Here is an 11,754-nt window from a genome sequence, read left to right on the forward strand (position 1 = left end):
AGAACAGAACAGAACGGAACCATTCCAGTTGGAATGGGACCTAGAACAATCATCTAGTCCGACTGCCTGACCACTTCAAGGCTGACCAGGTTAAAGCATGTTATGAGGGGCATTGTCCAAATGCCTCTTCAACAGTGACAGGCAGGAAGCATCGACCACCTCTCTAGGAAGGCTGTTCCAGTGTTTGACCCCCCTCTCTAGTAAAGAAAGGCCTCCATCACGGGGGTGAGTGCAGAATACATGCAGATAATCGCAGAATCGCTTTGTATTTGCAAAATAAGCTTCCTTTCCAAATGTTTCAAGCGGGCGGGGGCAGAGGGGGGAAGTGTGTTAAGAATCAGCACTTCCACACTGAAGAGAGACTCCAGCAAGCAAAAATTCTGTCTTGTCTAAACTTTAACTTTGGACAGGTTCATCCTTAGTCTGACATCTGGGAAACAATGAAATTCGGTCCAGGTTTACATCTGCAACACAGACATGTATGCAAAGTAAAACAGAGATTCATCTGCATAGAAACAGAAGTTTTGAATGTATAATGAATAATGTAGCTGGAGACAGTCCATCCGTATTGAGCAAAAGAGTATTTTGATTACGGCCTTTGGAGACAAAGGCAGCCTTGGCAATGAAATCACCCAAGAGTAAAGCTGATGCCCTGAAAAAATAGATTGAGAGTACATCAGTGCAATACCACAACTGTCGTGGTACTCCAGCAAGTTGCACAGCCGATGGCGTTTTCTTTGGCCAGCGTGGACCTGGCACTCTGCTTATCCCTTACAAAGTGGTGTTGGGATGCAGAGAAGCTGTGCTCTGCAGCCCCCGTGCCCCGCGCCCTGGCAAGGACGCCGCTCTTCCAGTCGCGTGGCCTGTCGCCACTGGCTGGCAGGACCAGTCCCGCCCGCCCCCCTGCCCAAAAACCCCTCCGACCAGGGGGCTGCAGGGCCCCTCCCGTCCCCTTGGCCGCAGAGAAAGGCAGCGCAGGGAGCAGCACGGTCACTCCGGCTGGGCACAGGCACCAGCAGCCTTTATTTGGCATGTTCCCCTTTGCAGAGGCCCTGCCACCCGCCGCTGACGGCTCTCCCGCTGACACGGGTGGCCGCCGTGAGGGCCAAGATCCCTGCCGCTGGACTCTGCGGTGCGCTCTCAGCTTCGTGGCGTGGCTGGCAGTCCCTGGGCCTTCCCACGGCGCTCCAACAGCCTCGTTTTCTCCCCCTTGCTAAAGGACACAGAAGAAAGGGCCTCAGCTCTGTGGCCGGGCAGAAGGGCCCGCAACGCCCCAAAGCCTGGCTCAGGCCAGCGGTTCCGGGAGGTGCGGCCGAGGCCAGCCCGCGGCTCTGTGTGGCGTCTCGTGGGCCCTCGTGCCCCAACCCATCTGCGGCGAGGAGAGCGCAGATCGGCCGGGGCTGAAGCCGGGCAGGGCCGAGAGCCGGGACCGAGCGGGCATCGCAGCTGAGGGCCGGGTGCCCGGGAGTCACCGCGCGGGGAGGGCGAGCACAGGCTGCCTGCTTTGGGAAGGCAGAGCCCAGCCAGCTGAGCCAGCCTTCCGTCTTCAGCCCGGATGCCTCCAGTGGTGGGAGCTACCCGAGGCTTTCCCCGGCCTCTGCAGGAGCCGGCACACACTTACACTGCCCACGGTCTCCCCGGGAGGTGCAGCTCTGCCGGCCCCTCTGACGCTCTCTGCCTTGCGGCGCTTTGGCATCTCTCCTTCTCCTGCAGCCCCTCCTTCAGCTTCTCGGCATAGGCCTTTCTCAGGAGGTGGGGAGGGCGGTAGGGATCCTCAAAGACGTGGCGGCAGGGGCTCTGCGAAGGCAGAAGAGACTCTCCTAAAGCCCCGCCACCACTCGCTGGGGCTGCTCCCAAGGCTTCAGCCCAGGCGCGTGACTTGCACAGCCTTGGCTTAGTCTTCCGGGCGGTGGTGCTGAGCCCTCGCGGGGAGGTATGGGCACGCAACAGACCGCCCGTGCCACAGCCGACCGCACGCTTCGGCCTGGGGCCGTAGGGACAGCAGGGCAGCGGGCAGACAGAAGGCCCCTGCCTGGCCAGCTGGCCACAGCACTCCTGCCGTGCCCGTGCCAGGAGACCTTCCCTGCTCCCCTCCCGGGGAGGGGAAATGCCCTTTTCCTGGGGGCTGGGAGTGCATGCCATACCTGGCCTCGCTCCGTGTTCTGCCCCGCTCTGCTGGCATGGTATTGGCGCCACACGTCCGCTTCCACCTCTCGGCGCTTGGATGCCATCAGCAGCCGGAGCCGTTTTTCTGCCCTCTCGGTGCGGAGCGAGCCCGTTCCCTGGAGGCCAGGCACACACCACACAGGTGGCGTTAGTCTCCTTGGGCTTGGGCAGGGCGGGAGGGCTGGGACGGTGGGCAGCTCTTGCCGCCTCTTCTGCCCTGGCCCAGAGCCCGAGACGTGACGCAGGGCTGGCAAGTCCCTAGGGCATACCGTTCCCGAGGGCTGCGGAACGCACGCAGGGAGCTGCAACCGCGGCTGAGCTGGAGGTCTGGGCTGCTTCAGCTCCTCCTGGGACTTCTCCCGGATTACTGGCAGGACTCTGAAGAGGCATGGCAGGCTGAGCTTGTGGGAGCCCAGTCTGAGCCGCTTGCTCCGGGACGGGCTCGCAGCCTGCTGCCCGGCTCCGGCACCACCAAGCGGTTCGGCCGGAGGACCGCGTGTCCGGCAGGACAACGCCTCCGGGGCCTTTCGGCATCGGCGCAGGCAGCCCCCCGGCCAAGGGAAACACCTCCCTCGCACTACGACGAGGGCACGGTGTGCCCCCGCGCCCCCAGCCACACCGCTCCTCCGCGAGGCTCACCTGGCCTGGCCAGCTTCCTTGGCTTTTGCCTGCTCGCCTTCCTTCGCCCGCTGCCTGGCTAGAGAAACCCTCCGCTGAGCCAGGAACACCGGGTCCAGCACGCTCACTGCAAGTGGGAGGCAAGAGGACAGCACAACGTCTTTGGGACCCTGCGGGCCTGACAGGAGCGCCCACAGCCCCCGGCCAGCACTCGGCTGGGACATTACCTCTGCGGGCACCCCCGCCCCATGGCGCCGGCTCTCTCCTGGGCTTCAGAGAAATCGCAGGGGCCGACGGTTGGTGGGGGGTCTCAAGTGCAAGCCTGGAAAAAAGGAAGGAACCAGCTGGGCAAAAGGGCACCACACTCCCTTGGGGGCTGGCGCTCATCAGCTGCTGGCAGGCACCTGTGGGAGCCACTGCCAAGTCTCTGGAGGACGCAGCTCTCTGTGGCACTGGAGGGGCCCCACCGTCTCCAGCAGCCTCAGCCGGTGCTTCCCCTGCCTTCACGCCAGAAAGCTGGTGATCGCCGCACGCGCCCTCCTTGCTGCCCCCGCAGACCCTCCCGCCTCTCACTCTCTCAGGGCACATCGAGAGCGGACTGGCCGCTTTGTCTGCACTCTCCAAGCCGGGGAGGAGTGAGCAGCGGGCAGACCGGGCAGCTCTCCTGGGGAGGCGCTGGTCTTGCCTAAGCTCGGCAGGAGACGAGCCTCGGCAAGAGGGTGCCCCCACAGCAGGGGCTGAGCAGCTGCTCCTTGACCAGCTGGGGCCTGCAGAAGCCGTCCTGCTCACCTTGGCAGCGTGATGACCTCATCTCGACTGAGCCGGCTAAAATCGTTTTTGCCCGCGAAGGCCACGGTACGCATCATCTTGGAGTCCTGCGAGGGGACAGGGACATATCAGCAGACGCCCAGGACACCTGCTGGTTGCTCACAAAGGTGGCCAGCCGCCTCGCTGCTCAGAGACACAAAGGCTGCCTCTCAGGAAGCCTCGCACCACCTTCTCCCTTGATGTCATCAGCCCCTCCCTCGCAGGGGCCGAGGCGCTACCGAGACTTGGCCTAGCTCATCGAGAGCGTGTCTAGGCCGGGTGGCGAGGCAGGTGACGGCAGCCAACAGAAAGCAGCTGGAGAGAGCCTTGACAGCATTGCCACAGAGCCCCGAGGAGGAGCCCCACAGAAATGACAAGCTCACCCCGAGAAGAGCTGCCGGCATGTTGCCCGTGCCATCCAGCTCCAGCAGGCAGTCATCCACGAAGGTCATGCTGACCACTTTTCTTCGCACGGCAAGGATGCCAATGCCCTTGAAGGAGAACTCCACCTCCTTGTTGTCTCGGAGGGCCCCAGCGAAGAAGAGCAGGGTCTCGTGTATGCACCGCTCCACGATTTCCCGGCGGAAGTGGATCTCGGCAGCAATCTGCTCAAAGTCCAGCTGAACGAACGGCGTCTCGTCTAGGAAACAAGTGCAAAGCGACCAAGTCGCTCCCACTGCAGTTCGGCCGACTCTGAGACTAGGTGCCATCGGCGCCCAGCCCTCGGGCAACGCTCTGCTGGAGAGCACTCCCCCTTCACCTTCGGCCACATCTCCAGAGTGGACCTGGTGGACAGGAGAAGGCAAAGAGAAGCTCTGCCTCCTGCTGCGAGCAACCAGCTGGAGCGGAGGGTGAGCTGGGGAGATGAGGCTGGCTCCCCGGGGAGGGGCAGGCTGCTGGGTTGCCATACGCGTGCCCGCGCTCAGCGCTCTCCAGGTGGGAAGAGCCTTTGCTCGGCCATGTCACGGAGGTGTCGGCAGCAAGCCGAACGCAAGGGCTGTGCAGGGGAAGCACCCGTCTTCTTACCAGGAATTTTGGTCTTTGCACACTTGAGCTTGTAGAATTTCTTCAGAAACCTGCACGGCCGGAACACGGGTCTCTCAACGGGCAAAGCCTTGTCCTCTCCCACCGTGGCACGCGCTGGGACAAGTGCAAATGTCCCAACGCCGATGTCCACCGCCTGAAAACGCAAGCAAGGAGGGGGAGCATTGGCAGGGTTGCGCAGAGGCGGCAAGGCTGCCAGACAACTCACGCGGGCGGCCCTGGGGATGGTACGTCGTGCCCTGCTCCGGAGGCCCGGAGGGACAGGATGGGCCACGGCCAGGAGGCAAGGCTCACCCTCTTCTGCAAGAGCTGTCTCCGGATGTACCTAGATGCGCCAGCCCAGACTTTGCAGATTTCTGGAAAGCAAAGGAAAGGACGCCGTGCTCTGACTCAGCAACTGACAACCATCCAGCACTCCCCCCGCCCACGGAGGCGACAGCGGAGTGCGCTCAAGCTGCCCCTCGCCCTGAGCAAACACTCGCAGCGCCGGGGCTGCCCAGCTGCGTTCTTGACCACCCCCGGCCTCCGAGAAGCCCACCCTGTGCCCTGCAGAGGCCTGGGGGCAAAACCCAGGCATCAGTAGTGTTTTGGGGAAGGGGATCCCGCCTTCTGACATGGGCAGCGGCTAGAGGCCTGGGCTACCAAAGCCACCCTCGAGCCCCAAGGCACCACCAGGCAGGGCTCTCCTTGCAGCTGCCGGTCCCCTCCAGAAACCCCTGCTACAGCCCCAGCCCCAGCCCCAGCCCCAGCCTCAGGGTTTCCACAGCTCATCTCCACTTCATCTTGGCTCCCACAGCGCTCCTGCAAGGGGGCCTCACCACTGGTGGTGAGCTCCTTGAGGGTTGGCAGATCCTTGGGCCCCAAGGGCTTGAAGAGCAGGTACTTCATCATCTTTGCCCCCCTGCACTGCGGCAGCTGGGCAAGAGGCGTTTGTCCTGCTCCAAAACCCCTCTGCTCCTCTCCTCCTCCTCTTCCTCTCCTTCCTCCTCGACACTTCCCCAAGCGGCGTCTCCAACACTCTCCCACGGCCTCCCCTCGCCTCCTCCTGGCAGCAGGGCAGCTCCTGCGCAGCACAGCACTGGCGAGAGCAGCCCTGGCGCTGCCCAGGCCTCGCCGGGGAGTGTGGACAGAGGCACCGTGGGGAGCGCGAGCTGCCGCTCTGATGCGGGTGTCCCACTGTGACACCGTGCCGTGTCACAACGGGCTGCGGGGACCCGCCGCAGCAGCCACCTCCATGTCACGCAGAGGTGGACCCACCCACCTTTGGCCCCAGCGTGGGCAGGGCAGCCCCACTGGGCACCTCAGGCTGCTGCGCTGACACTCCCGCCTGCGTATCTCAACTCAGCCCCGCTCGGCTGGCCACACAGAAACTCTCGGAAGCCAGGAAGGAACGGGGGTCAATGCCGAAGGGGCTTCGCGCCCGCAGAACAGGGCTGGAGAGCGCTGTGGAAGGCACCAAAGCTGAGCTACGGGAGCACGCGGGCCGCCCCCGAATGAGACCTAAACAGCATCTGGCAGTCCTGGGGTCAGGTTCTGAGGCTATGGTAGCACAGGAGTGGATGTAAATTACAGAGGCTATTATATTCTGGAGGGCTTTGAAGGCATGGTTTAGCTGCTTAAAAGGAGTCGGTCGTGGTAAAGCAGAACTCCTAGCTTTCTCAATGCTCTCGCTTAACTTTGACCTATTCTCTGATCAGAGACGTAAGACGATTCGGAACGCCCCAGATGTGGGCACACGATGTGCCTGGCAAACGCATCCTCTCGCGCACGCTCGCCGTCCTGGAAGGCTTCGCTAAACGCTCCGCCCCACCCCCAGGGGCCCCACTGTCCCCTGGGGACCCTGAGCACAGCTCCAGGAGCAAGAAGTAGTACTTTTTATTAGACCATACTTCTTATTCCGCCATGCATTATCCATTCTTGTAGGTCCTTGGTGTTTTTATTTTAGTGTGAAGTATATGTTTCTCTAGTCTGACCTCTTGGAAGAAAAGCTCCTCATCTTTTTTTCTCTGAAAAAGAAAGAAAAACAGTAAGGAGGAGGAAAGGGAGGAAAAGGGGAAAGCGAGGGGAAAATCTTTGTATCTTTGACAAGATAATAGAATCAAAATCAGTTCTGAAATTAGCAGAGCTTTGGCTCTTCAGGGAAATTTGGCTAAAATCACCTGTAAGTTTCACGGGGACATGGCTTAGCTCGTGTTCTGAATGTACTGCAAACTGATCAGCACAGAGTGCTGCATGTATACCATGAGATCTTTCCACTATCTGTATTTTCCACTTATCTATACCACTGTACCTTTCTTTCTGCTGTATTACCTCCCTGATGGAGAGATCCTGATCCCTCCCGATCCTCAGGCTGGTGCAAATCCTAATGCATTTCTTTTTATTCAGAGGAAACCCTCCAGACCTACACTTCTGTGACTGGATGCAGAATTTGGTTTTGTCGTATACTCATTTTTGGAGGTGGAGGCCACCATGCTTAAAAAAGCTGGAGGAGAAGAATTCCTGAGTCTAGTTCAAGGTTATACTGCCAATCAGAATATTACCGTGAACATTTTGCGGCCTATTGATTGTCCCGTTAAACAGATCGCGGAGCTCTTACAAGCGATACATCAGATACTTTTGCTTATCTGGCTACGAGAGTCCTTTATTCTTCTCATCACTCTACGTGTTCAAGGATTACTTTTTTTTTCCTATGAGATGGCGTATAGCAGAATAAAACATAACTACAGTCAGCAAGGCAGGATCCTGAGGTCACTGATACATATCACCTAACTGGATAGGGTGGGCTGAGATCTTGTGAGATAGACCTAAAACTTCTCTCCTATCCAATACTGGTAAATTCAGTTCAACACACTTCAAACTAGTGATGGTAAACCAACGGACAGAAATCCAGAATAAGGACTGCTCTGCAAAAGGTAGCCTTTGATGAATGGCTGAAGAAGCAGTAGTAGTTTTGTCTAGAGGGAGAACAGCCAGAGATACAAGTCTTCCAATATGCAGAAGATAGCTTCTGATGAGAAAGAAACAAACTTCCTTGAAGAGGACAGCTTATTGGAAAAGAAATTAGGAACTCAAACTGGAATAAGGGGGAGGTCTAGGAAAGAAATAAAGGAGAAACATAAGCTGTAATTACCTAGAGAGTCTGCTTGGATTGCTGTTTCCGGAGGAAAGGGAGGAGTCTCACTGGATGATGTCTCAAAACGTCCTCCAGCCTTCTTTTTCACAACTGCAGTTTGTGAAGGTGCTGTCCTTCTCTCTAGAATCAGAATCACAGCTAGTTACAAGCGCCTTCCATAAGGCTCAGTAAGAAGCAGCCTGGGGGTTTTTGCTGCAGAAACTTGGGAGTTCCCCTTATCAACAAAAAGTGGTCAACAAAAACTTCTGTCCCATCTCACTATTTCATTGCAGGCCAAAAAGACTTAATAAACAAACAGACAAGCCTATAGATCTTCCACTTGTCATGCTGTAAAAACCACTAGTTTTAAGTAGCAGTCTCCTGTGCAATCTCATCAGACCTGCTCCTTAGTGCATATATGCCTCTCTTCTTTTTTCTCCAAATGTTTTGAAATGAGCACAAATTAGAAATAAAACTAAACTGGCAGTTCAAAAAAAGGTAACTGTTCTCAAAACATAAATAAGACGATGGCGTTTCAGTAAAGAGTGCGTTTTGTTGCTTAGAGCACCCGTTAGAAGTAATTCCTTCATAACCCCTCATGTCAGGAAGTCAGTTCAGCAAAAGCTATTTTCACCTGAGAATTCTGAAATAAGAGATCAAAAATTACACTGTAAATTCAAACGTCCAATAATAGTAAAAAGATAGATTCATGTGGAGCTGATCCAAAAGTTCTGGCTGTGTTGTGAAATAACTCTCGCAATTCAAAGAACGACTGTAAGTAACATCGATAGCTCAAGGAGGCTTCTGAATAGGCCTCCTGTGTTAACTAGAGATAGCAAGAACTAAAGAATGCTTTTGTCTAGATAAGCACCGGAAAATCAGCTGAAGCTAACAACTTTTGTAACAATCTGAGACCAAATGGTTGATGGGCCAACTCGTGACCATGCATGGAAAGGAGGAACCCAGAGCTCACGGGCACGGCACCAAGAGGTGCCCTTTTTACAGCCACTAGGGACCACCAGAGACCTCTAAAGACCCCCGGGGAAGCCCCTCGGAGACCCAGGCTGCCTGCATAATGACTATGTAAACATGATAATTAGTTCCAGGTAATCCACTGAATACGTCTAATCATTCCAGGAAATTTAATGCATGTGCATGGAACAGGGTAATATAAGCTTTGACTGATGCAACATACAGTATGCATGATAGGCGGAACCATCCCCTGTGCATCCAGCGCTGCAATAAAGAACGCCTGCTTCTTAATACTACACTGGTGTTAAGGAGTTCATTTCCCGATTTCGGTGACAGCTGTACACGTTTTTGTTGTTGAAAAATGCCACTGAGGAGCAAGAAGTAATAATTTTTATTAAACCAAATGACCGTAAAGATAAAGAATTAAAGAAATAAAACATTACACTTTTTTTTCCTGTCAAACACAAAAGGCAAAGAGCAGGCTTACTCGACCTGTAACCTTGTATGCTTTATTCTAGCTATGAGCGGTGAATCTTTTGAAAGAGAATATTTTTCCCGCAAGCTTTGCCTCCTAAAGCTGTCTCAGCTCTGTTACTTTATGCCCTCCTTAACAAAGCAGCAAATGGAAAATCTCAATGGATTAAATGCTCTAGTTTGTCTCAACATCAATATTTCATGAGGGAATTACACTCAGTATGGTCCACTCCTCCTGCTCACTATGCATGGATGGACAAGCAGGAGCGGGTCAGTACTCATAGCCCATGACGATGTGCACCAAATAACACTAACGTTAGCTAGTTCTTGCAAGCCCAAACTGCTATTACTCCTCACTTGCTTCCCGTTATCCTTGGCCTTCTCACTCTCCCCACCTGCACAGCATTAAAAACGTAACGCTTAGAAATACAGCTTTTTGGCTCTGTGGGTTTTCCTGCGGCGTATTTTGGGCCGGTGGCATTTAATGTCACCAGCATTGAAATAACCACCTCTTCCATAGCACTTTTCTCTGTAAGTCCCAAAGTCCTCAGGGACACATGACTCTCGGAGGTTTTCAGATGGGGAAAATGAGGCACTGGTGGAAGTGAGATTCGGCACCGCAGGCCAGTGCCAAAGTTGGAGCCGAAATGCAGCTCTCCCAGCTTCTGCCCCTGCACTCTCTGCTGCGTCTCCGCTCCTCGCAGGCACAGTGAAGGCGACTTCTCCTTCCTGAGGTGGAGCCTCACTGGAATAAGTGGCGTACAAATTATGAACAGCCCTGAACACCAGCCTTACTTGCAAGAAGTAGAAATGGTCCTTTCTCCAAACCAGCAGGTTTGGTAAAGATTAGATGGGATTGACACCACTCTCTCAAGACACTCCCTGCCTCCCACAGGCAGAAAACCCTTCAGGGCTCGATCGTATTCCTCCTCTTTGCTGCACCTCAAGCAGCGTGCAGAGCAAGGGGACTCTCCTCTGGGATTTCAGAGTCGGGCACAAAGAGATCTTGTTCCTTTTGACCAAACCCAGCCGTACAGCACATAAACCTTCTTTCTCCTGCTCTTTTCCAGGGCTGCCAGCCTGGCCCCACTGCTGGGACACCCCCAAAGTGTTCAGGCCAGCAGGCAGGGGCGAAGCAAGAGCAGACATGACTCATCAATAGAAATATAAGAAACGATGGTGGCCGCTGATGGAACACCTCAAATGGAGCAAACGTACGAAGTTTTACCAATCCTCATCCTACATGGCCTCTACTTGAGAAAAAGCTGTCACACGCACAGCCCACTGCCTACTGACTTAAAAATGCACAGCCCTCAAACTAGAAAGCTTTTAGCTACCAGCACGTTGCAACCACCGACTGAAATTGTCTCCACATGCAGACTGCACTTTCCAGCAATAGCCTGTGGGTTGCACAGAATATGTAAAGGTCAAGCGTGTCATTACTGAAGGGCAAACCCACGGCCACAGAACTGTCCTCAGGGAGCTAGGACAGCTTGCGATGATTAAGATTAGTGCATATTTGTGTCATCCGACCCGGAAAAACATCAGCTGTTGCAATGAAGAAATACCGGTTGCTGGGAAAAGAGCAGCCTCCTTCCAAACGTGGGCTGTTTCTAACGCACTTTCTAACGCACTCTGCCCTGGCGTGGCAGCCCGTGCCTCCAGCTGCTGCAGCAAGACCTACCTGGAGGCCGAATGTCAAGCAGATTGGACAGCGCAGCTGCCTCACTCGTTCCAAAAAGCGATTGTTAGGGTCACTGTCCATTGCAGTATCTGCTGTAAATGGCAGGTGTAATGAAGCTAACCATTTCTGTTTGGCAGCGTTGTCATTGACTTAAGTTCTGTTACCACTTTCAACTGTTTGTAATCATGCACGTGACAAATTAGGTAGGGCTGCAGGAATTAAAAAAGAATCAGCTCTGAGAAACGAGAAGTAACTTCTCAAAATCTGGATGGCCACCACATCCCAGTGAACTACAGGCAGGTGTTTGACACTTGCTGGCAGATCGAAGGCTTGCACGGCTACCTTTTGGACGCACAGCAACTGCTGCCTAACTGACATCTCAGAAAATTATTCTCTCTGTGAAACAGCTCAGAAAAAAGAAATAAACCACCAAAAGCTACATAACTGAACATATGGTGTGAATCAATGACATGATCCATGCATGGTTAAAAACAAGCATGGATGCTGCTGAGCATCTGTATGCAACTGTGGAAAGAGATTTACTTTCCTTGGAGATGTTCAAATTGCATCTGACTAAGACTTGTCAATGCAAAAGATGTCATGTGAAAATGGTACTATCTTACGGAGCAAACGTAGACACCTGTGAAGAACTGCACGCAGCCTAATGCTTAATGGTCTGGATCTTCTTGACAGAGCGTTCTAGCACCATGAACTAAGCGAAAGCTGCAAATCAGAGGACAGAAGTGCTCGATTTCAGGGAAAAGGAAAAAGCAGAGGAAGGCCCTAACACAAAGCTGGTAAAAACACACACACACGCACACAGAGCAAAATACTTGTGACTTATTCCCTATGTTACCTGAACACATTTTAAAGTGTG

The 11,754-nt window shown here is 54.5% G+C and overlaps 1 protein-coding gene across 1 annotated transcript; it reads right to left on the reverse strand.

Annotated features, from left to right (window-relative positions):
- Positions 1-1,617: 1,617 nt before the first annotated feature.
- LOC138683910 (uncharacterized) lies at positions 1,618-4,499 on the reverse strand. The gene is made up of 7 exons (XM_069777220.1): positions 3,975-4,499; positions 3,574-3,659; positions 3,012-3,106; positions 2,806-2,911; positions 2,436-2,544; positions 2,145-2,282; positions 1,618-1,797 (listed from the first exon to the last, which is right to left on the reverse strand). The coding sequence occupies exons 1-7, from the start codon at positions 4,497-4,499 to the stop codon at positions 1,618-1,620; spliced, it is 1,239 nt and encodes a 412-aa protein (XP_069633321.1).
- Positions 4,500-11,754: the final 7,255 nt, after the last annotated feature.

The sequence above is a fragment of the Haliaeetus albicilla genome, chromosome Z, assembly GCF_947461875.1.
Source record: "Haliaeetus albicilla chromosome Z, bHalAlb1.1, whole genome shotgun sequence".
Classification (NCBI taxonomy): domain Eukaryota; kingdom Metazoa; phylum Chordata; class Aves; order Accipitriformes; family Accipitridae; genus Haliaeetus; species Haliaeetus albicilla.